The following is a 24,990-nucleotide window of genomic DNA, read 5'->3' on the forward strand; positions in this document are numbered from 1 at the left end:
AAATTGTTTTTTGTTTGCCTGTATGTCTGCAGGTTTTCAATGCTCAGCAAATACAATATGAATGGATAGAGAAAAGTGTCAGCACAGAAAACAAAGTGAAGAGGTGTATTACAATTCAGTGCCATCCACCAATACTAAATATAAAGCACTGTTATTAGTTTTCCTGAGGAGGTGCAGGAACTTTTTCTTCTTTGAGATAGAGACACATGGTCCATGTCAAAATGAAAAACGACTGATGAAAAAAATCAACTGTTCAATCACAGTGTAGAAGCAGGACCATGGCAGAGGCTTACATGAGCTGATGGCCACCATGACAGACTTTCACATAAAAACAGATGTGTAAGGTATTAAGGGGTCTGGCAATGGTGGGATTTTTGAGAGAGGAGAAGGACCTTGGATTGAATCCTTTGTGGGACGGAGCCAGGGGAGGCTCTTAAGGAAGGGGGTGATGTGGTCACAGGGGCGGGAGTGAGTGAGCAGGCAAGCAGTACAGATGTTTAGTTCTACATGTTTACTGGAGGTCATTAAGGACTTTGGATGATGTACCAATAAAAAGCCTTGGCAGAAGTAGAGTCTTGGTGTAATGAGAGCATGTATCAGAGATTAGGCAGCAGAAAAGGAGGGTGATGGACAAGCTATTGTGGAAAAGTCAGTGGTGAGGCAGAAGTTGTGTGGTCTTGGTGAAGGATATTTGACCTTAATGATGGTATCAGATTTGTCAAAGTTGGAGCAAGTTGGCTTGCATCCATGATTTCATTTCGGTGAGGCAGCTGGTCACAGAGGAGTGAGTAGCAGTAGATGTAGAGCAGGAGTGTTGCAGTGGAGGTGGAGACCATAACAACATATTATTTTACAAAGGGGGCACATGTAGAGCATGAAAAGGAGAGGACCAAGCATTGAACCCTGGAGGATGCCTTGGCAAAGAGGAGCGGTGGACGAGGTGATGTTTTTGATGCTCATCAACTGTTTGTCTGTTCGATATAATTTTGTCCAGGAGAGGGCGTTACCTGTGATGTTGTCGGAGGATTTAAGGCAGGAGAGAAGAATGTCGTTGATGGTGTGGAGGAGTTGAATTGTGTGTGCGTGTGTTGTGTAGTGCACAATCATTAGTGAGCACTTCAATCAGTCTGCTGGATCAAACGACCTGGAAAAAGGCACCACTTGCTACTGTATTTTGCAGGAACACACACACACACACACACACGCACACACACACACGCACGCACGCACACACGCACACACACACACACACACACACACACACACACACACACACACACACACAGAGTGAGAGTCAATTGAGGAGTGTCTCATACATGGTGTGAGGTAGCAGGGATCATGAGACAAGCAAGGAGCTGAGAAGTGGAGGATGGCAAGGCTTAAAATATTCTCTGTCCACATTTGGAGGTTTCAAACAAGCCCTCTTTCTCACACATACAAAGGCTGCATTGAGTCCATAACTGCAGAGTGTTACTGTGTCTTTACTTCTGCTGTGTCTGGATTACATTTCCTTCATACCCCAATGCATTTTGAAAGTAATAACATTTTTTACACATTTGTTCATTTTTTGGCGTGTAGAAACACTCCCTGATGTTTTCATAGCACCCAGTCATAGTGGGCAAAGGTATCAAATGAAATTTTCACTTCTTCACCATGACACATACTGTGTAATGAACTACTCAGACAGAAGTTGTTTAAGGAAAATTACAGTTTTTCAAAACTTTTGTAGCTCTGCGCATAGTCAATTAAATTATGACAACATTTGTGAACACAAGCAGTAAGACGGGTTAGAAACAAACCCTCAAAGTCTCAGCAGTTAATTTAGTGAGAAAAGTGTTGTTATAGCCAAGAGAACCATTGACCAGAGCTAAGGAAATAAACTGTAATAAACTGTTGATTCCCTTTACAATTATAATCTGTTCTGATCTGATTTGGTGGCATCTTTAACATCATTGAAATGTGCAGGATTGGGGATGTGATTTTCAAGTCTTGATAACCAGTATTGCTGCAAATCCATAAATGAAAATAAGGGCCTGGATAAAAAAAAATAGATGAAAAACATTTCAATCATTCAGTCCGTGTTGTTTGGTGGCACTTGGGGCTATTGGTGGTGATGACATGTACATTTAAACAATACTGGTCCCAGAGTAGACAGGGCAGAAAACACACCCTGAACAGCTACTACTCAGAAATGCAGCAGAAGAAGAACAAATAGTGTAACAGTGTACTTATTCTGCTAAGATAGATAAATGTGTCTGGTCAACAATATATCCAATAAAATCAATAGATGAGATTTGTTAGAAATGTGCACATTCTACTGTAGGGTTACAGAAAGCAGTTATCTATGCTGATAGATATCTAACAATAGAACAGCATGGATTGTAGATTCTATGGTAACCAAAAACATAAATCAAACGGCACCATGATCTTAATAAAGCAGGCGGCAGTCAGTCTGACAGTATCCTGTCTTCACCTCCATCGTCTGTGCTTTAGCAGCATGGCTTTTTAATAATAAAATACATGCAGGATTTAAAAAGAAACTGTGAGAATATTCTTACATGTGGCTGTACAGCAGTGGAGAATCGTCTCTCTCTTTACAGACAACATGACCCATTACCCCCCCCCCCCGGCACTGTTCATATGGCCTGCAGGACGTTGAGACGCGTATGTGTAAGCGCACTGCGGCTCAGGCCAGCCAAGCGGCATGTATAACGGTCTAATGCACATGTTGTCTATCGCGGCTTTGATCCCTACTCCCAAGGGAACCATCTCATTAACCAGACGGCCTCATTGACCTACAGCCCTACATAACAAGCTCAGTTCCACTCCAGCTGTGTGTGTGTGTGTGTGTGTGTATGTGTGTGTGTACACATGCGTGTTTATGTACAACGGCTTCAGAAATTACTGCTGTTTCCACAATTTGTTGCCTTACAGGCTTAATTTAAAATGGATATATTCAAAATTTTTAAACAATTCAAGATCTATCTGTCTGTCTGTCTAGGGAGGATCTTTTGCAGATGTATTACACTGCATTACTTTTAGCTAGTGTACCTACTGGCAACGTCCTGAAATGCACTGGCTTAAGCTTACATGCTTAATGTGTACTGTTTGTCGCAAACTGGTTGGCAAGAAAATACCTGACAAAAAAACCCGTGCCACCCATGGCAATGGCAACATCATATCATGAGGTTGTTATTTTATACATTTATAAAAACCCTGCGAGTTTCATGTCTGTACAATTTTTCATAAGAGAGTGGGCAAGTATTTTAAGGAAGGAGGAGAACACAACCTAAAACAGACATCGAGTTCTACAATATTAAATCCCTGAAGAGGAAAAAAAGCTGACACAGCAAGACAAGTATTGGTGCAGCTCTAAATAAAATCTGCCCAGGAAATGGATTGTTATGAGACATGGACTCCTCCCAGGAGTATCCTCCATCGCCTCCCTTCATCTCACATGTCCCATGTTGTGTAGCGCAAAAACAAGTTGATGCTACACAAAAATTGTTTCTGATTTCTTTTCCAATTTCATCTATGTCGGCCTGTATAGTAAGAAAACATTCTGAAGAGGAGGAAAAGGTGTTTGGTTGAACTGGTCACAACCTGTGGATATACAAACTATGCAAGGGGCCCCATTGATATATACAGAAGTTCTGTTTTAAAGTGCTGTGAGTCAAAATTACTTAGAATCACTGGCCTACATAACGCATCCAGACACTGATCACATGTTTAATTCGAAGTGTAAATGGGCTCATGGGGTCAAATTGTGTATATTAGGGCAGAATATATGAAATAACCAATAATCACCTCCCAGTGGCTGAAGATCAGCTGTGGACTGGCCAATCCGCTGGTCCTCTTGCGGATCTCGTCGGCAAATCCGAAGCTCTCAGCCACAGGCAGAACGGCCTTGATGCTGAATACGTCTGTCCCCTCCTTCATGTCTTCCTGGAGGACGCGACCTTCTCGCTTCCCGAGTACACCATAAACTCGGCCTGACACAGGAGGAGACTAACGGTCAGGACCCACCCAATATACACAGCAGAATCATTTTCAAGGTGAGAACATTTTAACAAACAACCTGAACTATCGCCCAGCTAATACTTGATTGGCTGAATAGTTACATCGATATTTGGGAGTTTAACAAAGTCGACGACGGTATATCAGCCAATAGTAATTTTAAAAAACACACAAACAAGTGACCAAGCTACAGACTGAACACAACGTACAGCGGAGAAATCAACTTATCAGGGCCCTCTGGTGGACCAACTATGTACATACACACAACACAGATTTATCTCCAATAAGCTGATATTGACTGATATATCGGCCCGGCTGATTTATTGGTGCAGCTCTAGTTTGAACAATTCGTTAGGAGGGAGGTGTCTTTGCTGAAGGTTCCCATTTCCTGTGTTTTGAAAGCCTTGTGTGATCTGTAGTTAATAAACACTAACAGAATCATCATAGTTTTTAGTAAAATGATGAGGCTCCATTCTTATTGTCCACTATAGCAGGAGATGATCATGCAGCTGTGAATAGGGACAGAAAACGTCAGAAACAGCTTTCAGCTTTTTAGAAAGACCGATGAAAGAAGTGGCTTGTATTAGAAACCCATTACAGATACAGATAGTAATGAAAGCCAGTGTAGAGGCTGGACAGACTTTCACTGTCTATGAGTCAATCCAGCATAGTTGGAGTTAGCAAATCAAGTCGGTATTATAGAGTCTTTAATATGAAATTTCCTCTTGGACTTCCTGTTCCTCTGACACAACTCAGCAAGGAAACACTGTCCTGGGAAACACAAAGAAGGAATCTTGTACCAAAAATAATTAAACTTTATATAACCACTTGAGCTAAATTACTAAGAGATCTGAAACACATCACACACATCTCATCCATTGAAAACACACTGGGGGGGGGGGCATCTTCAGGGCCAAACGTGAACCTATCCTAAACCCTGACAGAACCTGAAGTCTGCGTATGGTCTCGTGAGTTTGCTGAGGTTCATTACTTGCACACATTAGAAAACACACAGTGTGAAACAGAAACAGGCTTCTGCGTGTGTGAACAATTATAAGTGTGTATTGCAGAAACGCTGTATGGGGCCAGAGAACATGCTTCCAAATTATTCTAGTTCAATCGTACAGCAAGAAGTATAATCAACATCAGACATAGTAAATCACTGCACACAGTAGTGTCTGACGTTAGGTAGCCAGAGATGCATTAATACTGATTATACTCTAACACCAGCGACACCTGAGGATTTACCCAAAGTTATTAAATCAAATCTTGTTCCAGAGAGCCTCCTGTAACATGCGACTAAAATAAAAATTGATTCAGTTACTTACACAGATACGAGGGACTTAAATCTAAATAGTCATAGTCGACTTTCTGACAATGGATTTTCCAAAGAACCCAAGCAAATGGCATAAATCTATACAGCTCAGTAAAGCAACACATCTAATTGGACAGGTTAGAATCATCATCAGCAAAGTTGCTTCTCAAACTCCCAGATGGAGCCAAAAGTCAGGTGCTTTTTGGAAGTTTTTGAGTTAATGCCTCCCTTAATCGTCCTGCTCTGATTCAGCTGACAAAGCATTTCTTAGCGTAACGAGCTGCTGTTGCGACTAACAAGCCTGCAGATATTGTTTACCAACACCTTAAATGGCATTTCAAGCCTCATTTTCATCCTAATGACTTTCAGAGGACAGCAGTTTGCGGAGCGTTGTGGAGCATTAGTCAATACTGAGCTCTGTTCCCTGTTGTTCTCTTGCGGAAATTACCAGCTATGACATTTTAAGGACATGTTGCTCCTGAAAATGAGGGTGGTGTGTGGGGGGGAGCACAGTCACAGATAACATATGACTGCTATTTTTATATATACTACTAGTTTTCTGAGAGCAATGGCAGTAATTCAGAGGGAATCTTTCACCAGAGGTCACCTTTATATTAGTATGGCCGAAGGATGTGGAAAATTACATTGTAGAGATACAACCAAACTATAATCTGCTCATCTACTGTGCTGCCTTTAAGACCTCATTTCCACCTGCTATTACCACATGTTCACTGTGTCGAGAAGTCTCTTGAGGAGTGCTGTGCCTTGAGATTAAGACTGCAATACAACTGCAGATGTCCTCAGTTTGGTCTCAAGCAGCTCTTCCTTTGCAAAGTAAGCAGAGGCCATTCAGCAGCGTCGCTTCAGCAGACTCTGCAGGGACTGCTGCAACATGCGAGACGGGGAGTCACTTGACTGACAGGGGAAGCCAGGGTAGCAAACTTGTCCACTGGCTCAGAACTTTCCTGGATATTAAACATTCCCCCGACAGGAATCCTTCCTGCTAGCTTTACTTTCAAAACCAAACTTTTAAAACATTTAGATTTATTCGTGGCAAGCATGCACAGTACCAGTGTGGATAACAGTCTAGTCAGCCAATTTATCTGAATTAAAGTCTAAGCAGTGTTACTGTGGTTATTTGTACTTTCTGTTAACTAATTTGAACTCATAATGTCCAGCAGATGTTAATCAGAGACTTGATATAAAGGTTGTTGCCAGTGGTCCCTGCTTTTCTATATTTGCTCTTTTTAGTCTTTATGTAAAACAGTTAAACTAAGAGGGTCATTTTCAAGGTGGGATCAGCTTCTTTTTGTCACATGTGGTCTAACGGCTGTCTGTCAAAATAAAGGAGCAGCAAACTGGCTGAAAGATTAGGGGGACATTTTTTAAAGAGTTTCTTAAGTGTTTAGAAAAACCAAACCAAAAACATTGATTAAACTCTCCATCAATAGCTCATTCTATACACACTGAGCCCCACCAGCTTATTCAGTTTCATTATATAAACCATGCAGATCTGGTTTTGTTGGTCTAGCTTTTGATTTATCTGTCTCTGATTTTGCTGCCTCCACCTCAATACAATAGAGGTGAATGGGATTTTAATTGTGTTGCTCACAGGTCTGAAAAATGACACATTTGGCGTTTTAAAAATTCAGCAGCAATGTGTTTTTCCAGAAACAGTGTCCCTGTTAGTCTGGATAATCCACAGACCTCACTCTGAACAGTTCCTCTGGGAGCCACTAAGAACCTGCCCTGTATAAAAATTGCATGTCTGTGGATGATTCAGTGCCACAATTACAGTAGAAAGACATCCTGCTGTTGAATGTTTTAGCGTCATGCTGTGAGCACTACAAACAAAACCCCAACCACTTCCACTATACTAGTGTAGAGGTAGGACTTTTAAAGACAGGCATCTCAAAGAGACAGACTGACCATTGTTGGACCTAAAATATTTCCTTTGTGTGCATAATGCTCTCTTACCCAACACCTCAGCGGTGGCCATGATCTCGCAGGTATACATGGCAGCCATGAGTCTCTGGGGCTGAGCCTGGAAAGCGTGACGGCAGGCTTCCTTCATGGCAGCAATCAGCTGGCCAGATACTGGCCCGTAGCAGTCTGCAGAGGCGGCCTCTGGCCTGTGCCTGGCCTGGGTCAGCCCTGCCGGCATGCCTTCCTCCTGTAGAGATGTCTTACTGCTTCCTTCCACTTTGCGGTCTGTTAAAACCTCAGGGGACACGGGGTCCTCCTCCAAGGAGTCCTGATGTTGTGGGAGGCCAGACGACTGGATGTCCCACCTCTCCACGGAAAAGCAAACTCCCATCAGGGGCTCCTCGCACATGGGCCCTGACAGTGTCGCTAGCTGGAAGCCGCTGACGACGCTGTTATCAAAGTCTCGTATAGCAGTACTCTGAGCTCCAGTCTCGTCAGCTTTGTCTCTCCTGTCCAGACATTGCCATACAGAGGGCCGCTGGTAGCCCTCCACATTGTTCAGCAGAATGTTGGGACCATATCTGAAAACAAGAACATGGTTAATAACACTTCTACTAGGTACTAGAAATAATTAATTTGCGTTAGGTATGTAGGACAGCATCATTCTGGAGGACGACATGTAATTTTAAATGAACACTAGTGCATATTAGCTTTGAAGTGACAGGAAATACTATATTTTTACATTTACTGAAACTAATTGAGATTTTTTTGGAATGATTACAAATCGTTTCAAAGTACAAATCAGCACATGACTGTTGTTGTAAAGCAGACAAGAAAAAATATGGACCTGTACTTAAACCTGAATTTAGCAAGAAAAGAAGTGCTGAATTTGCATCAAACATCAACTTCAAATTAAAACAAAACAGGAAGCCCTCTAGCTAACTAACTAAATAAATAAGTTTATCAAAATACAGCAAATTAATGCCTGCCTCTGATAAAAGGCCTGGTCCCTGGCTATCAAACTTTTCAGGAGTTAGTCCATGTGAACCATGTCACTACAGTTGGCGTCAGACCTGCGAGGCCCAAAGGCCCAGATGCGCTCCACAGCATTCCTCCACTTCCTCCCCTGAAGCAGGCTCTCCAGCTCGGCCTTGAGACCAGCGATGGCCTCCAGGGTCCTCAGGCTGATGTCCAGACTCTTTCCCTCCCTCAGGGACATATTTGCCTGCTCCAAAGTCCGTATCAGCTCTGTGTTACTCTCTAACAGACGGGTCACTTCTGAAAGGCAAAACAACATGACTGGCATGCATGATGGAACACTCAAAACAGACACTTCCCAACTCTATAGCTTCAGTCCTCATTATAGATTCCCTTGTTTAAAATCTGATTTTACAAATCACTTCTAGTATTTCGAGAGCAGTTTTAGTGGTCCTTAACCTGACCCACAAGGTAGTTTTCTATCCAAACACATGGTTAACTGCAGGGTCCTAAGGTAAACATCGCTCCCTGATTTGCTAGAATAAAACCCAGAGGGGTTCAGGTGCAGACACAGAAAAGTGTCTGCTATTGGAGTCGACTTTCATCCAACACGCAAAAAATTCAGAGTTTCACTGGATATTGATTGATTGCATTAAAAAAAAGAAAAAGAAAACATCTGAAAATCACTTTTTCACCTGAAAAACTTTATCCAATCAATCAGTCAATCATTCTTCATTTATATAACGCCAATTCATAATAAGTATTATCTCAAGATGTTTTCCATAAAGAGCAGGTCTAAACCAAACTCTTTGAATAAGAGAGAGACCCAACGATTTTAACAATTCAAAATTAAGGATTCAAGAATCCCCACATGAGCAGCATCAGGCATTAGGCGACGAGGAGACACTCCCCTTTAACGGGAAGAACCCTCAAACAGAACCAGGCTCAGAGGTGGGTGGGATTCTGTCAGCTTCCGTGTTGGGAGGAGGTTGGACAGAGAGAGAGAAGGGAGGGGGGTGCACCTATTCATTTCATTTAAATATACTTGAAAAGAAAGTTCTTGTTGAATGGTCTTCACAGTACCTATTGTCACATTTGTTGTAATTTATGCAGTACAGAATACAAAAGAATGAATGTTTGTGATGGTCTGAATGTGTGTGCCATCTTCCAGACAACAAAACATACAGCCTGTTTGCTTTGAAGCATATCAACAGACAATAAAGTTGAATTGAATTGAATTGAATTGAGACCTTTGGCCTGCGTGGTGTGTGTGTCCAGGTCTTACCCTGTGGTAGGGGCATGGCCCGTACGCTGACAGTGGCTAGTCTGTTGGGAGTGGTCAGGGTGATGAGACCACTGGGGTCCACATGTAGGGTGTCAGACGAACGGCCCTGAGAGGCTTCTTCTTTCACCTAGTAACACATACATACACAATGACATGTTGAAAGCTGTGTTTCAGTTTATCACGAAATCCAACAAATCTGCCCTTTGCTCCAAATTCTAACCGCCCAATTCTACTGATTATTCCACCTTGGTAATGTAAAAGAATTCACTTCAACAAACAGCTGTGTACAATCGTCCAGCAAAGACCAAGGACATGCAATATGTTCACAACAGAAAATATAAAAGCTTTCATGAGCTGGTGACACATTGCCATAGACAACAGTTCAAACACAATGGCGTTAACTCACCTGATGAATGATGGCTACTTTCTGCTGCTTGCCCATCTCCTCGTTCACCATATCTACTTTTGGAGGACGAACCACTGTTTCTCTGAATGGAATGATGGGCTTGGATGCACTGATGTCAATTTTAGCAAACCTTTAAAAACACAAGTGAAAATCTTATCATTATTATTATTATCAACAATAAGAATAATAGTTTGCTGCAGCCCTAAGACAACATTTTATGATGGGGATGAACACTAATCCACCCTCAGCAGGTAATAGGGCAGGATATATGAGATAACTTGTCTTTTTTAATATCCCATGATCATCATCCTGCTGCCAAAAATACTAACTAGAGCACCAAATGTGGATTAATCTGCCACTAAAAACAGTTCCCAACAAATGTGTTATTTCTGCCTGTTTGAAAAGCATTTGCTAAAAACTACAGTGCCCGGCTGTTTGACACAATTACACTACACATTTGTGACCCAACATTTAGAAGTCAGAAAGAACTGAGTTCTTTTTGATTTTGGTCTTTTCATAGGATTTATTGACAATGACATAATTATAGAATTTCCTTTATGTCTAAACATTAACACAAATGTATTTCCAAAACAGAATTTTAAATCTCACTGATATTAACTTGTCTGAGGTGAAACAACTTAAACAAAACAACTTAATTGTTGGCAGTCAGTGTGACTATATTTATAGCGGCAATAAGAAAAAAAAGGATGCTGGCTCTCTGCACGGGATGGAACATCGACACTGATTAGGCTGTCTGTCTGTATTATAGGCTTTACTCAACAACTCAGAAGCAGCTTGGCTGACCCAGGGTCACTGGGTCACTCCAAAAAAGATGTGTGTTTACATTTGTGTTAAGGTGGTGCAGACACAGGGCTGAGACGGCATTACGAACAAATACAGACACAAAGACACAGACAGACACATGCTTATCTAATCTAGTAAACAACAACAGTAAACAGGTAATTCCAGTCACTCACTATCCCTGCCAGTGATATTTGCAACCTCTTGTACTCAGTTAGTGATTTAAAATAAGTTAAAGATACTAGAAGGTCCCGTGGAACGGATGTAACAACTTAACCTTTGAAATGCGCCCGTCTGCCTATGCCTATTCATATGCATTGTAAAGCAAGCAAGCAACAGGTGACATTAGAAGCAATTCAATTGCTGAAAAAACCCAACCAATACAACCACTGTCATGGCTGGCTCCTAGGCCACAACAAAGGAAGGGGTGCAAAAAGCTCCACTGCAAGCAACAACCATTTTATTTACAGAAAACAAAGAGCATGTATGGCTGGATGTGCGAAGAGAGAGCGATCTGGTTCTCCAGGCCGGCCTATATACCCTGGTGCACTGGCCAGGTGTGCCAGGTTAGCTGATTGGCTGCTCCGCCCAGCCAGGGACCTGCAAACCTGTGGCTCAGTGGGTCGTCCCTCAATCAGAAGGTCGGGGGTTCGATCCCCTATGGGTCAACATGTCGAAGTGTCCTTGGACAAGACACTGAACCCCAACTTGCTCCTGAAGCATAGCTTCAGTGTGTGAATGAGATGAGTATGAAAGAATAGTCTCCTCCAAATTAGATCCCTCCTGTGTGAATGAGGATGTCATGTAAAGTGCTTTGAGTAGTTGAAATAACTAGAAAGGCCATTTATAATGTGAGTAAAAACTGCAGAGTACAAACAAATAAACAGTCAGTTTATCATAAACAAATAAACAGTAATAGTGACGGATAAAAATGTACACATGCTTTGGCCTTCCCAAATAATAAATGAAATTATTGAATTTGTATCAACTCTTAAGATCCCAAAATTCCCTATTCCTGGAAGGAGTGAATTGTCTATTAATTGCATTTCTGAGCAGCCTCAGAATACTTGGCACCTGGCCAAGTTCTGATGACAGAGAAGGAAAGAGAGAGTGAGAGATACAGAGCAAAGGGGACAGAGCCAGAGATAGAGATAGATATAGAGAGAGAGAGAGAGAGCATGAGAGAGCGAAAGAGTGTGAGTTAATCCCCTTAGAGTGCTGGGGCTGTGATGTCACACTCTCGTGCTCATCTGAGTGGCTGTGCAGAGCTGACCTCATTCTGAGCGTGACACACTGCAGGTCAGCCTGCTTGCCAGCGATGTCACAAAGGGCTCAGACTGCCATCGGCCGGCGGACATGCCAACCAGTCACCTAACCAGTCAATGAGCCAGCCAACCAAGTTAGTCAGTTGGTCAACCAATCAGCTAGCCAAACAGCCACTTTATGAGCCAGTCACCTAGCTATGAAAACATCTAATGGACCATCAAATGACCAACCAATGAGCCAAACCAAAAAACAATGATCTAGGCATCTAGCCATGGCTCAAGTCATCCACTGAGCCAATCAGGAAACCACCCTGTGAGCTAAGTAGCCAGCCAGCAGGCTAGCCCCTGTCCTCCTTTGCCATCTTTGTTGAAAGCTGTCTGGCCTAGCTCTAAACATAGAAGCAGCATTACACATGGCCTCCTTTCTTCTGCTGGAATCCCACAAATACAGTGCAACAGGCAAGAGAGTACACTGATGTGACAGACTGAGGCTTACTCCCAAATCATGCCTCAGACAGCAAAAAGAACCAATTAACTGTAGGCAAACTGCTCCGCAAAGTATTAGTACATTATTTTTATTTGTATCATATTCTTATTATATAATCAATTATATATTAAGTTACCTGAAAAATAAAAGTCACCTCACCAATTATATTTTCAAGTTTCAGCTCTTTGTTTAGCCGTCCGGCTCACAACTTTACTGTTCTGGTTCACTCTCACCACTCTTATAGCTTTGTTTTTGGCTGCAGAAGGCCACTGCCAAAACCTGCAGCTAAAGGAGAGGGTGAGTACTGGACTCCGACATGACCCCAAATGTATGATGCTGCTCTGTAACTGTATATGAGCAACTGTATGCCAACAAATTTGCTGCAACAACTTAAAAGATATTTAGATTTCAGTAGGACAGCACAGTCTGAGTCTTACAGTTAACTTTATATAACTGTGTTTATCTCTGTGAACAGAAGCACCCAAACACCAGTCATATGTGCCGAGATGTGCTCGATGTTGCTCTGCCAAAACCGGCCTATTACAAGTTTTCGATCTCATTCCCTCATTTTTCACTCTTTTCCTCCTTTCCACACTCTCCTTGTGAACTTATTTGTACTTTGAAGTGTTTCTTTGAGGCTGACCCCTTTCTGAAATATGCTTGATTTCAAACCGATGAAATGACTAAAAGTCTTTATCAATTACTAAAAAAACACACAGATACAAGACTTTAGTAATTATTAAATGTAAAAAGAACACAGTCCAGCAGACAAAAAGTGCTCTTTGTATTCTTGAGCTAAATCTGTTTGCATGCATGTGTGTGTGTGTAAGGAGGATTGTTAAGTGTATATTCACATACACACACGTGCACATGTGGTATGTGTGGCAGGAGCATTTCAGACGTTGTTTTTCCAAGTATAATGAACATAAGTCAATGCAAGTAAGGCTGCTCAATGCTGCTGGCATCCCTGGACACCTTGTCAGGGCCTGAGTTAGGCAGTTAACTGAGTGTTCAACTTGCCAGCTTGTCACTGGCCCAAGTAGCTGTCCCCACATGTTTTAGAAACAACTACAATTGTGTGTCCAAAAACACTCCACTGCACCGAGCCTAAAGGACCTTCGCCCTGTTGCATTAACCCCTATCATCATGAGGTGCTTCAAGAGGCTGGTCCTAGCTCATCCTAAAACCTGCATACCACCCACACTGGACGTCATCCAACAGTTGAGGATATCACATACTTGTCCCACCTGGACAACAGCAACACCTACGTAAGAATTCTGTTTATGGTCTTCAGTTCAGCATTCACAACCATTATTCCCTCCAAGAAGATCTCCAAACTAGGTGACCTTGCCATTGGCACTTCTCTCTACAGCTGGATACTAGACTTTGTCACCAACAGATCCTGCTATGTTAAGCGAGACAACCACACCTTCTCAACCCTCTCCCTGAAATCCGGCACCCATGGGTCTGTGTGTGGAGCTCTCTCCTATCCTATCAAATTTGCAGATGGCACAATAGTGGTTGGCATCAACAACAATGAGTCGGCCTACTAGGAAGCGGCCCACCACCTGGTGATGTGGTGTGCCCTTAACACTAAAAACAACAAAGGGCTGGACTTCCAAAAACAGGTCCATCTGTCTCCTCAGACTGACACCACTGAGACTATGCTTACCAAATGCATCACAGTGTGCTTTGGCCACTGCTCTGTCTTTGACCAGAGCACACCGCAGAGGGTGGTAAAAACTGCAGAATGGCCCATTGCCCTCCAGAGAGGTGCGACAGGACTCTGTAACAGTTTCTTCCTCTCAGCTGTCATCTTGCTGAACTCTGCACCATGGTGACACTTTTTGTTCACACAGTTAACACTTTATATACCATAGCATATCTATATCTGCCCCTTACTGTCTATTCAAACATATGTACAGTGCATAGTTATCTTGTTTTTTCATGTCGGTTAGATGCTAAACTGCTTTTTGTTGTCTCCAGTACTCATGTCTCATAAGTACTATAAGTACAGATATGAATGTACATGCATGTGGTATTTTCACGAATCTAGTCACTTCCCCTATAGGTGGTACTAAACACCTCTGTCTGGCTTAGCCATCTTTAAGCAGCTAAGTTGTTATGTCACTTTTGCCTTGGGTGTAAGGTTGTTAATGAATCAACTTCTGTCACGTATATAGTCTATTACTGTTCCCTTGAAATTAGCTAAATATGCATCCATAATGGACTGCAATGTATCTTATCATTCAATTTGCTGGATGTACTGGCAATAGCTCAGGTAAGAATAAGCCAACCAAATGTGCTCTGAATTAATCATACAGCACATGGAAATGTGCTAGTTTATAAAACTCCTGTGCTAAAGTAAAAGGAGTAGCATGTGTGTCTTTTTTTCAGTTGCACATCAAAGGAGCATTTAAGGAGCAACTTTGCTTATTCTGCTTCTAACAAAGAAAACAAATGGGGAAAAAAGTAGAGTAAGAAAGAACACTATTCCGGGATATCCTGTGAAGCAGTTTAACTTTTTGATTTCTTAGATCAAGATTTGCGTTTTGTTTGTACAAAACCCCAATTTCCAAGATGTGATGTATCTGTCCCCTGAACAGAGGGAAAGCAGCATGGGCTCTCAACATCAGTAATTTTACATGAGGAACCATGGCTCTTGTGTCAAAATCAGACACTTTTGCAACATTGACATTATAATAACATGATAATTCCACCACTGCTTCTGAGAAAGGACAGTCAATGTTAACAAGCTTATAAAAAGTTACACCCACCAGATTTTCAAAATGTACAGGAACATGAATCCAAATAAAAAATATCTGGGCTGTCACTTGTTGCACTCTACATACACTGCATTCAAATCTTAGTCCTGACTATCAACTCACTTACCAAATTGACAGTGTGGGGAAGGGGAATAAAAGGCACGGCTATGATTAAGCATGACCAGCACCAGCCACTAACACCCACCCATATAATGTATGGTAATGGATTCCACTCTATATTCAGGTGCACAATGGGTGCACTGCACACTTCTTCTTGCCCCCCCAACAAAGTGCGTCAGCATGTACTACGCACACAGGGTATGATGCACTTCACTGCTCTTTGAGTCCTGTGCTTTGACTGACCCTGTTTCACCCTGTGAGTTGTCTTTAAAAATCCTTTTTAATGCTTTCTTCTTCCTTACTAACAGATGCCTGGCAGATCAAATTGGCTTCTCCTTCATGCTAGTGCTGAACACTGGAGCCCCCCCAGTGATCTGTGCTCATTACAAACTGGCATGGGATGAGCATGGCCGAGGAGAGGTGGGCTTTGCAGCAGGCAACTAAAATCACCCGGAAAAAAAACAAACACTGGTATCATCTACCCAGCATTGGTGATAGGCTGAGATGAGGTGTCTGCACATAGGTCAAAGGATACTAAAAGCCAATGTCCACCCGAGCCACAGCCTGTTTACCCTGCTGTTTGGCAAATGACGCAGAAGTATCCACTGTCATACCACCAGACTACAAAGCTTCATTCCTCAGTCTGTGATACTCCTCAACTCATTCTCCAAACTCCACCATAAATGCATGACATCAAACTTTACACTTACATTGCACATACTGTGAACAGCTTCTGGGTGTATACGTGTTTAGGTTTATATAAATAAATATACATTGTTATCTTATTTCATCTATTTTATTTCACCTTATTTTATTCTAAATGTTTATGTTACATATGCAATATGTATGTGTGTGTGTGTAGCAAGATGGCACTACCACATACTTTTGTACAATGACAAATAAAGGGTGCTGATAACTTGAAAACCCATTGAATCATTTGCTTTCAGCTAATGTGTCTTTCCGTGTCTCTGCTCATTTCCAGATCTGTTTTGGTTGAATCAATATCCGCCGTCTCTTTATTGCACTTAGAGTACAAGTGGATGTTTTGTGCTTTTGGTCAATAAGCACATTCAATCAAATCTAATTGTTCAGGTTGCAGGATAATGTCAAAAGTGACGTGAGGTGAGAGTTGTTGTTATCACTACCAATGTCCCTCTATTTACACAAGATATTATATTCTATGTTCGATTCAGAGATTTGCTGATTTTTTAAAACACAATCTTAATACATTATAATTTAAATACATCTGACCATTAAAATTCAAATAATAGCACATTATAGCATAGTATTATTTGAACCCTAGACCAGTTTTCATTCACTTTATCCACTGGCTGATACTACATATCTAACTAGGCATGCCATATGCTGTTATTTTCAAGGTAAGATAGGTTCTACTATACCATACTATACAACTTATAAAGTTTGTTCTGGTGTCATGGGATAGTACTAGTACTATCTAGAGGTCTCTGCAGGGCTGAAATGATGAACCCGAACCCTACTGTGCACAGGAAATTCATTCTGAAAGGACATGATGTATTTTTCTTGACCCACTCTGGTGCTGCTAAACCTTCTTTTCACTCTTGTAATCTGATCCTAATGGTCAGCTGTCATGTTAGACACCACTTATGCATGCTGATCATGACTATTGATTATAAGGCATGGTCTGGAAGCATCTGGAGTAAATGGTTTTATGGAAATTTATTCTCAATGCAAAATGCTGAAAGTTATGACTAAAGGTGTGTTCAGACCAAATGTGAAGAAAACTTTCATATAGTATCATGGAAATACAGCCACTGGTGTGTTTTTTGGGGTATATCGCAAACTGCTAATATTTGTGTGTGGGGGGGGGTCCTTTTGACTATACCTACTCAGTCCGTTCCATGTATAATATTTCTTACTCGTGCAACAGGTTTCAGTCACTTACACATCTTACTGCTGGAATATACACAGATACCTAGAAAGATACAAAATTACACACCGTTAACTGTCTAATATAATGTGTAATGTCAGCAGCAGTGCTTGGGGAATACTACTCTGACTTTCCTATCAGTTGACTTCTATTCCCCCCCTGAAATGGCAAAGGCAGCTGAGATGTTCTCCACATTGCCACATCCAGCTGAGGCTAAAAACATGCTATCACACATCGTGTGGAATGTTCCAAAGCTGATGATTCAGCAAAATGTACAGGCAACACGTGGGATAATAAGGATACGGATTACCATTTATAAAATGTGCTAATCTCATTGTTAGTAAAGACAGTTGCACTTGTTACATAAAAGATGGGCCAGAGTACTTTGATGGATTACATAAATGACAAATGCATTCTCCTTTAATCAATACTTTGGGTATTACAATTCTAACATATACAGATGAGGTTTCGAGGAAGGTCAGGCTGAAGGGTAGGGGAGGTCATCAATCTCTCAAACACCGTCTGTTTCCACCTACCACTGCAACCAGCAGCCTTTTATAATGTTGGCTACAAACAGAGCCCCAGAAGAACAGGCAATCACATGTATCTTCTGTTTTATTCTTATATGCAGTAGGCCCTGTTTGTATATTTGAGAGGTTAGGAAGGCTGTATGTTTGATATAATTTATGTAGAGCATGTGGTTGTCTTGATAGTGATTCATCCATGCAGCTGCAGCTAAAGAGGAAAACAAGGTTGTGTATTTCTCATTTGTCTATATTTTGTCGACCCCACGTCTTTTGGCTGCTGGTGTGGTTGCTGGTATGGTTGCTTGTCGTTGTGTTGTGTGTGGCTGATGCCAGAAAGTTTATTGGTAACACCTTGGTCTGGTCTTCCCTGAAATGAGTGTGCACCCCACTTGTTTTTCCTTTGCTTTCCATTTTGCCTCACAACACCCCACTTACTATGCAATCATTCATACATACTCTAACACTTCCGACATAATGACTGCTTTTACTTCTCTTGTTCCCTCCTGTAATTTGTCATGGTTTTTAAGCTGGTCATGAAAAATCCGAGGCCCAGTTGTTTTGATGGTGTGCATTTAATTGGTTTTCCTCTTTGTGTTTAAACAAGTCCAGGTGCTACTGATTGTAGGGGTTTCGAAGGCAGTCTGATTGGAGGGACCAATCAGTGATGGGGTTGGTATGCATGTCACCGGGTGTATAACTGAGGTTGGAGAAAACACCTGGTGGAGCAGAGTGTCCTCGTTCATGTTAAGAAGGGCGGGGATGGAGTTGATTTATTTATTCGACCAAGGGAGTGCTGGCATGCTGGTGTGTAATTGTTTTGGAGCTAAAGTTATTTTTATACAAATCTTCATTGATCTTGCAGAAATTCTCAAGAAGAGCCAATGCAGCTTCACAAAGAATTAAGAGTTTAATTTTATTAAACCCCATTTTTGATGCTTTTCATGGCCTGCATTTTCTCAGCAATTGCCTTTCTGTGTTTACCTTCTGTAACGGCATCTCTATACACAGAGGTACTTCTCATTGTAACTGACATAGTCTGCCTTTAAAACTGCATAGCCACACACAAGATATTAAACATTGCATGCACATCCAAGACATGATGTGGAGGACAAAAGACAGCACATGCACCCATTTCACATAATGTGGAACACAACATTTCATCATGAGTTTAATATACAGGCTTGGGTATGCTTCATATGAACTAATCCTAATTAGTTACTAACTAGTTACAAAGTAACATTTGACCACAACTATAGGCAAAACTGTCTTTTTCAAAGGGCAATTATTAGTTCAAAACAGGCCTGTTCACTGCTTTGGGGAGAGTTAGATGAGAGGGAGGACACCACTTTCACATCTGTGCAGTAGATATGAAGCTACCGTTAGCAGCTGGATAGCTTAGCATGGCGCAGACACCGGAAACTGGACAGGGGGTGGACTCCTAAGCTAAATTGTCTAAACGTACCAAAGTCCACCAGCACCTCCAAAGCTCACAAATTGATATTTCCCATATGTTGTATTTGTAAAAACACTAAAGATGTCTGTGAAGATTCTCAGTTATCCAGGTCATAGTTATTCCTTAAGAGTTGAGTCAACTGGACTTGTTGAAGGTACATGAAGACGTTTCGCCTCTCATCTTCAGTTCTAACTGACTGGTAGGGAGGTCAGGCATATAAAAACTGGGTCGTTAGGCCCTGGTTGGGTCCTATGCGTGTCATTAACCAGTCGTCATGTGAGTCGTTAAGTCGCATGCTTCATGGTGTCACCCTAACGACTCACATGATAGCCTGGTGTGTTAACGAACCATTGCTACACGGGGGTGACTCAACACCCATTGACACCATGACTCCATTTTTAAGGAACAAAAGATTAATGACGACAGTGGTCAGTGGATGACTGTGGTTTTACGGGAGTTACGTGATGGACGATGGCTTCGCCAGGTGAGGTTACTTGCTCGAGTTTTGTCACCTGGAGGCAACCAGAGAAGACTCCAGAAAGTTCCTTTGCCCAGGGCAAGACATAGTTTATCACATAACCTCCTGTAAAACAAGTCTAAATGAATAATCTATTTAGCTTTAGTAAAATGCCTGTAACAAGCATTAGCCTGTGTGTCAAACCTTGAGGTCTGTATTAACAATCTGAGCTGACTGTATCCCCTCTTTGTCTATCTCTGTTTTTTTCAAAATGTTCTTCAAGCAGTTCACCATACTTGTTTTTGTAAGTGGTTCCAATACAAAAAAAAACATTTCTTGAAACCGAATGTTTATTTGTATTCATTTGGAAATGTATCCTGTAAATGTTAATGGCAAGTCCAGTGTTTTACAAAAGGGTCTCAAGTGAAGCTCCATAGTTGCTCTGAAAACAAGAACAAACCTGTCTCTCAATTTGGTCTTAGCTGAATTTGTATTTTCATATGAGAACGCAGCAGACACACTGGGACAAAATCGAATTTTCCTGTCAATGAGTCTGTGTTGTTCTTCTGCAGGGACTGGCAGTGGCCAGACAGACAGAGGCAGCAGTCAATATGTAATGATTGCCAGATAATGATAGCGCTGAAATTGGAATGAGAACAGCCCCACTCCCCTTACCCCCCTCACCAATTCAGTTTAACTTCTAAGAGAGAAAGAGAAAGAAAGAGTCTGCCCCTCCCTCTCTCAGGTTGTGGCATATTGATACAGACTGGAAAACAAGATATGCCCCATCTCCTACTACTAGATATATTTTAATTTTTGAGAGGTAATAAAGCTCTTTGGATTCTGAGATTACGGAGTTGAATTTGCTGAAGTAAATGTTCCTTATTTCATTGTACGAGATAATGCATCTCTGTCTCAACTGTGACCACATATTCTGTCTCCTTTGGGTTGCCATGATTTTTTTTGTCTTCCTTTTTTGATGTTCAGTTTGTGGTCACTAAGCCTGTAATTGGTTAAAGCTGGTCTCTGTGTTCTATGTCAGAGGAGAGGTAGTCTGCCAACTCATAATCTCTTTCAAGGGCCAGATAACACTCTAGCCTACTTTGGAATTTGGTTTCTTCTTTCCAATGTTCCAAATAGGTTTCTCTACATTGTGTTTGTTTTACTCTGACTGGTGTTTGGAAAGCAGTAATGTTGTGAGACTGGTCAAAGTGTGTCAGAGGGGGTACAGTTAGTCTCAGCACTAACTGACGTAGGGGGCTCCTTTCTGGGCTCAGCTCTTGGGCTTGAAGGCCTTTGGAAAGCAGGGTATCTGGATTTAAGGTAAATAAAAAATGGGCTCTCTTTTGAATGTTTATTATCAGTGGGCATACGCCTAATTCTGCTCTATGTGCATTTGTAGTTTTTTTCTGTGTACATGTAAAATGTATCTTTAGACTTCTGCATGTAAAGATTCTATATAGCCATGATGTCTGAGGGGACTATATAATTCACTAACATACAGCACAATGGGCTGGATGACACTATTAAATATTTCAAACCAGATTTTAATATCAATTTGCAGATAATTGTTTTCTTTTAATTGCATTCAGGGCTCTTCAGGCTTTTTCTTTTAGGGCATTCACTGCCATGTTGAAACCCTCCAATGTTGTTACGGTTACCCCAAGGCAGGTATAAATCATGCCGCGTTCAGTGATTTTTTATAGTAAACTGGTGTTTGTTCTCCAGAAACCAAGGATGTTTTTGAAAAATCATGACCAGTTTTTTTCCATTTCACTGCAAGGGACCAGTTCTGACAGCACTTTTCTACATGTCCAGCTGCTGCAATAATCCTTCAGTAGGAGATGGCAGAACAAGGTCATCAGTATAAAACAGAGACTTCACTGCCAGGAGCAGCACATTGATCCAAGTGAACAGTACAATCATTTAAATAAACATTAAAGTTGTACTTAAATTACACCCCTGATGAGCACCACTTCTATCTGTGAAGAGTTACGTTTTTTCTCCAATTTTAACAGCAAACCTATTCTCCAAATACAATGACTTAATCACATCATACATATGGGCCCCTATACACTCACTCTCACTCATACTCTTGCACTCTTTGTGTATGACACACACTGTATACAACCTGCACAACAAACTGTAACCAAATACATACAGTCAGTACACAGAAGCCCAAAGACAAATAGAGACAATCTGACTTAGACAGAAATGCCACATATGGACAAGTACAAAAATGGATTTGAATCAAAGCAGACACCACTCAAGGAGCAGAGTTGCAAATAGCAAAAGAATATTGGCAGGCACACACACTGACCGGTCTTGGAGATCGTCCAGGCAGCGTTGGAGATGAACTTCACCAGCAGTCACCAGAACATGTTCACCCGTTTCCTGGATCAGAACCTCAGCACAGGGATCTGCCTGGTTCAACAAACGCATCCCACGCACCAGCTTTGGCATCTCACCTGATGGACAAACAAATAAGTTGAGAACCAAGTTATTGGTTTGTCTGCATTAGATGTTTAGTGGCTATAACATCTACAGGGTGAGGAAAAATGGTATCAGTGCACCCGTAGTAGATGGGATGGTGGCTTTTTCTCGTAATCCTTTAAAACTGAGTGATCCTAATTACAGAGGGATTTATGATTGTGTTTCTGTTCTTTTGGCTTCAAAGCTTAAATCCAACAAGACTAAGTGTCATATTTTCATTGTGCAAGCACATTGATTTACAGACTATCAAGCCTTGGCACACTGCGTGTTTGGGCATCTCCACCTGCTATTTTGGTCCATGCATGTACAGCATCACAAAGGGGTTTAGAGAAGTGGAATATAGATAAGAAGTTGTGGTGACTACTAAATACACTCTCAGCCAGTCACATCATTGGTCTCATTGTTCTGAAACAGCTGGGCCAATCACAGTGAAAATAAAATGACAGAAAATGATGGAGAACCATGGTTATTACAATTCATCACATGGAGAACATTAATGTGAGTACCAAAGTTCATGACAATCCATCATTTAAAACTACAAATATCAACCTCATGGTGGCACTACAAATCAGAAGATCACTTAAGTCATTAAGATTTATCTTCTGAAGACCATAAATGCCTGCAGTAGATGTTGCTCAGTAGATGTTGAGATATTTCCCCTGATAGGTAAAGATTTTGACCTGCTGATGGCGCAAGATGAAAAGTCAGAGAATCACCAAAGTCATTAGAATTCTTTTTGAGCACCACAAATTTCATCTATCCAAGAGTTGTTGAGTTATTTCAGTCTCGACCAAATGGTTGACTGACTAAACAGTAGACGAATATTGCAACGTGTAGCATGGCTAAAAATAGAAGTGCCTCAAATCAGTTTGGAGTTCAGTGCACTAGGTAATAGATCACTACGTAGCAGAGGTGGACCCTACGGGCCTTGAAGGTATTCACTGAAGGCTTAGAAGAAATATTGAAAGTTTTTTCTTTCTTTCTACTGAACTATTTTAGATTGTTGTCATAAATCTGTGTGGGAGTATAGAGAATTTGCTTTAACACTGGTGCATTTTGTTGTAGTTACTTGTAGCTGACAGATAAGCTGCAGAATGGCCTTCGTGTGTTGTTTTAGGTAAAAGAAACCTTTAATATGCTTAACTTCCATGTGAGACAGGGCTCCGGCTTTGTTTGATTGTTTAATGCCACATGCGGTCCCCATTCGAAGGCACAGGGTCTAGACCCAATGCTATGTAGTGATTTGGAACACGCTCACAAAATCAGACTAATGGACCATCAAAGGATAGGGTTAGTGATATTCTGCATTATATCCTTGTCAATAATCCTATGAACAGAGCAAAACCAAAACTAGATGTGTCCTACAGACAAGTATTGTTTGTGTATCCGAATATATATATATATATATATATATATATATATATATATATTATTCCTCTGTGCCATAAAACTCCACTGTTGTACAAAATCTATTAAACACATCAATAAGCCCCACTAGGTGACATGTTCCTTCATTACTATGAACACACAAAGTACTTTATTTTAACTCCCATGTGCACTGTCCTGCTGCTATAATTACTTGTATGTATTTTTAACCTCTATTGAAAAAGGTACAGTTTTGATGCAAACCTAGTGCTTGGAGATTTCTGTCACAATTGTAAACACAGGATCTCCTTGCATTTTATTACCACAGAAATTCTGGCGTTGTCCACTCTTTCTAGATGTCGTGCCAGTACATCAGTAGCAGATTTCATTTGTATTGTTTTGTACTATAAATCACTATAAATCAGCCTTTTCGGTGTTATTGTTGGCCGAACTGTCTGTCTGACAACAGAATGAATCTTACTGTCAGTGTGGTGTGTACTATCTATCGATATAGATAGATATTCCCCAAATATTTAGAGTTACGTAAAATGTAAAACTAAAAAATTAATTGTGTGTGTGTGTGTGAGACTTCCAACACCTACTTGGATGTTTGGGTTCTATTGCAACCCGTACAATGGGCGTGGCCTCAAAGTTGAGAGGGGTGAAGGGTGGGCAGGCGGGGGAGGTTGACAGGGTTGCCGACTTCAAGACACACTCCTCCAGACCTCCAATACCTGATAGGAATAGATAGCAGAAGAACATCAGATAACACTAAACAACATCACAGTAGGGTTAGTGCATTTCTTTTTTGTCGCCACAATCAAAGAGTGGCTGACTCGTTCATACACATAACCGTAATCTTTCATTACTGTCCCCTCACTCTAACTCTCACTCCTAACTCTGTCATGCATCTCTGGATGAGGTCCCATGACGAATACATATGGATGTATACATTATGTTTGTTTTATTTTCATGTACAATAGCAGTCACTCAGAATTGCTACTCCTTACCACAGGCCTATTGGCTGCCAGCTGGCTAGAAACCAGCTCCCAGCGAACTTGGTGCAAACCAAGACTCTTAAATTGCATCAATATCTCAGTCACTTGAGTCTTTTCCTTGCATCTTAGTACCTCATAACAGGGATGCATTGAGGGATTACCCTCAGTCCTTGGTAATACATAACAGCAAAAGTTGTGCAGAGGCAACTTTTGGAGAGCAAAGGGAAAGTGGGCTGGGAGGAGTCTGGGAGGGTTCACATGGAATACACCTGCCTTTTACACCATAAGCCCAAATACACAATACAGATGCTCCAAAAAATAATGTGATTACTGTTGCGCCATTTTCCTCCAAGACAGACAGAGACACAGAGACACAGAGAGAGAGAGAGCTCTGTGATCTATCTTTCAGCAAAAGAGCACCCT

At 41.3% G+C, this 24,990-nt stretch overlaps 1 protein-coding gene across 1 annotated transcript in view; it reads right to left on the reverse strand.

Moving 5' to 3' along the window:
• efl1 (elongation factor like GTPase 1) overlaps nucleotides 1-24,990 on the reverse strand; it is a 92,360-nt gene that overhangs the window by 3,438 nt on the left and 63,932 nt on the right. Inside the window, exons 15-21 of the mRNA XM_070828464.1 lie at nucleotides 24,172-24,303; nucleotides 22,032-22,179; nucleotides 9,928-10,057; nucleotides 9,522-9,648; nucleotides 8,332-8,536; nucleotides 7,310-7,839; nucleotides 3,808-3,992 (exon numbers count right to left, since the gene is read on the reverse strand). Of these exons, the coding sequence (XP_070684565.1) occupies nucleotides 3,808-3,992; nucleotides 7,310-7,839; nucleotides 8,332-8,536; nucleotides 9,522-9,648; nucleotides 9,928-10,057; nucleotides 22,032-22,179; nucleotides 24,172-24,303 (1,457 nt within the window). The remainder of the gene's footprint in view (nucleotides 1-3,807; nucleotides 3,993-7,309; nucleotides 7,840-8,331; nucleotides 8,537-9,521; nucleotides 9,649-9,927; nucleotides 10,058-22,031; nucleotides 22,180-24,171; nucleotides 24,304-24,990) is intronic.

Source organism: Pempheris klunzingeri, chromosome 1, assembly GCF_042242105.1.
Source record: "Pempheris klunzingeri isolate RE-2024b chromosome 1, fPemKlu1.hap1, whole genome shotgun sequence".
NCBI lineage: Eukaryota > Metazoa > Chordata > Actinopteri > Acropomatiformes > Pempheridae > Pempheris > Pempheris klunzingeri.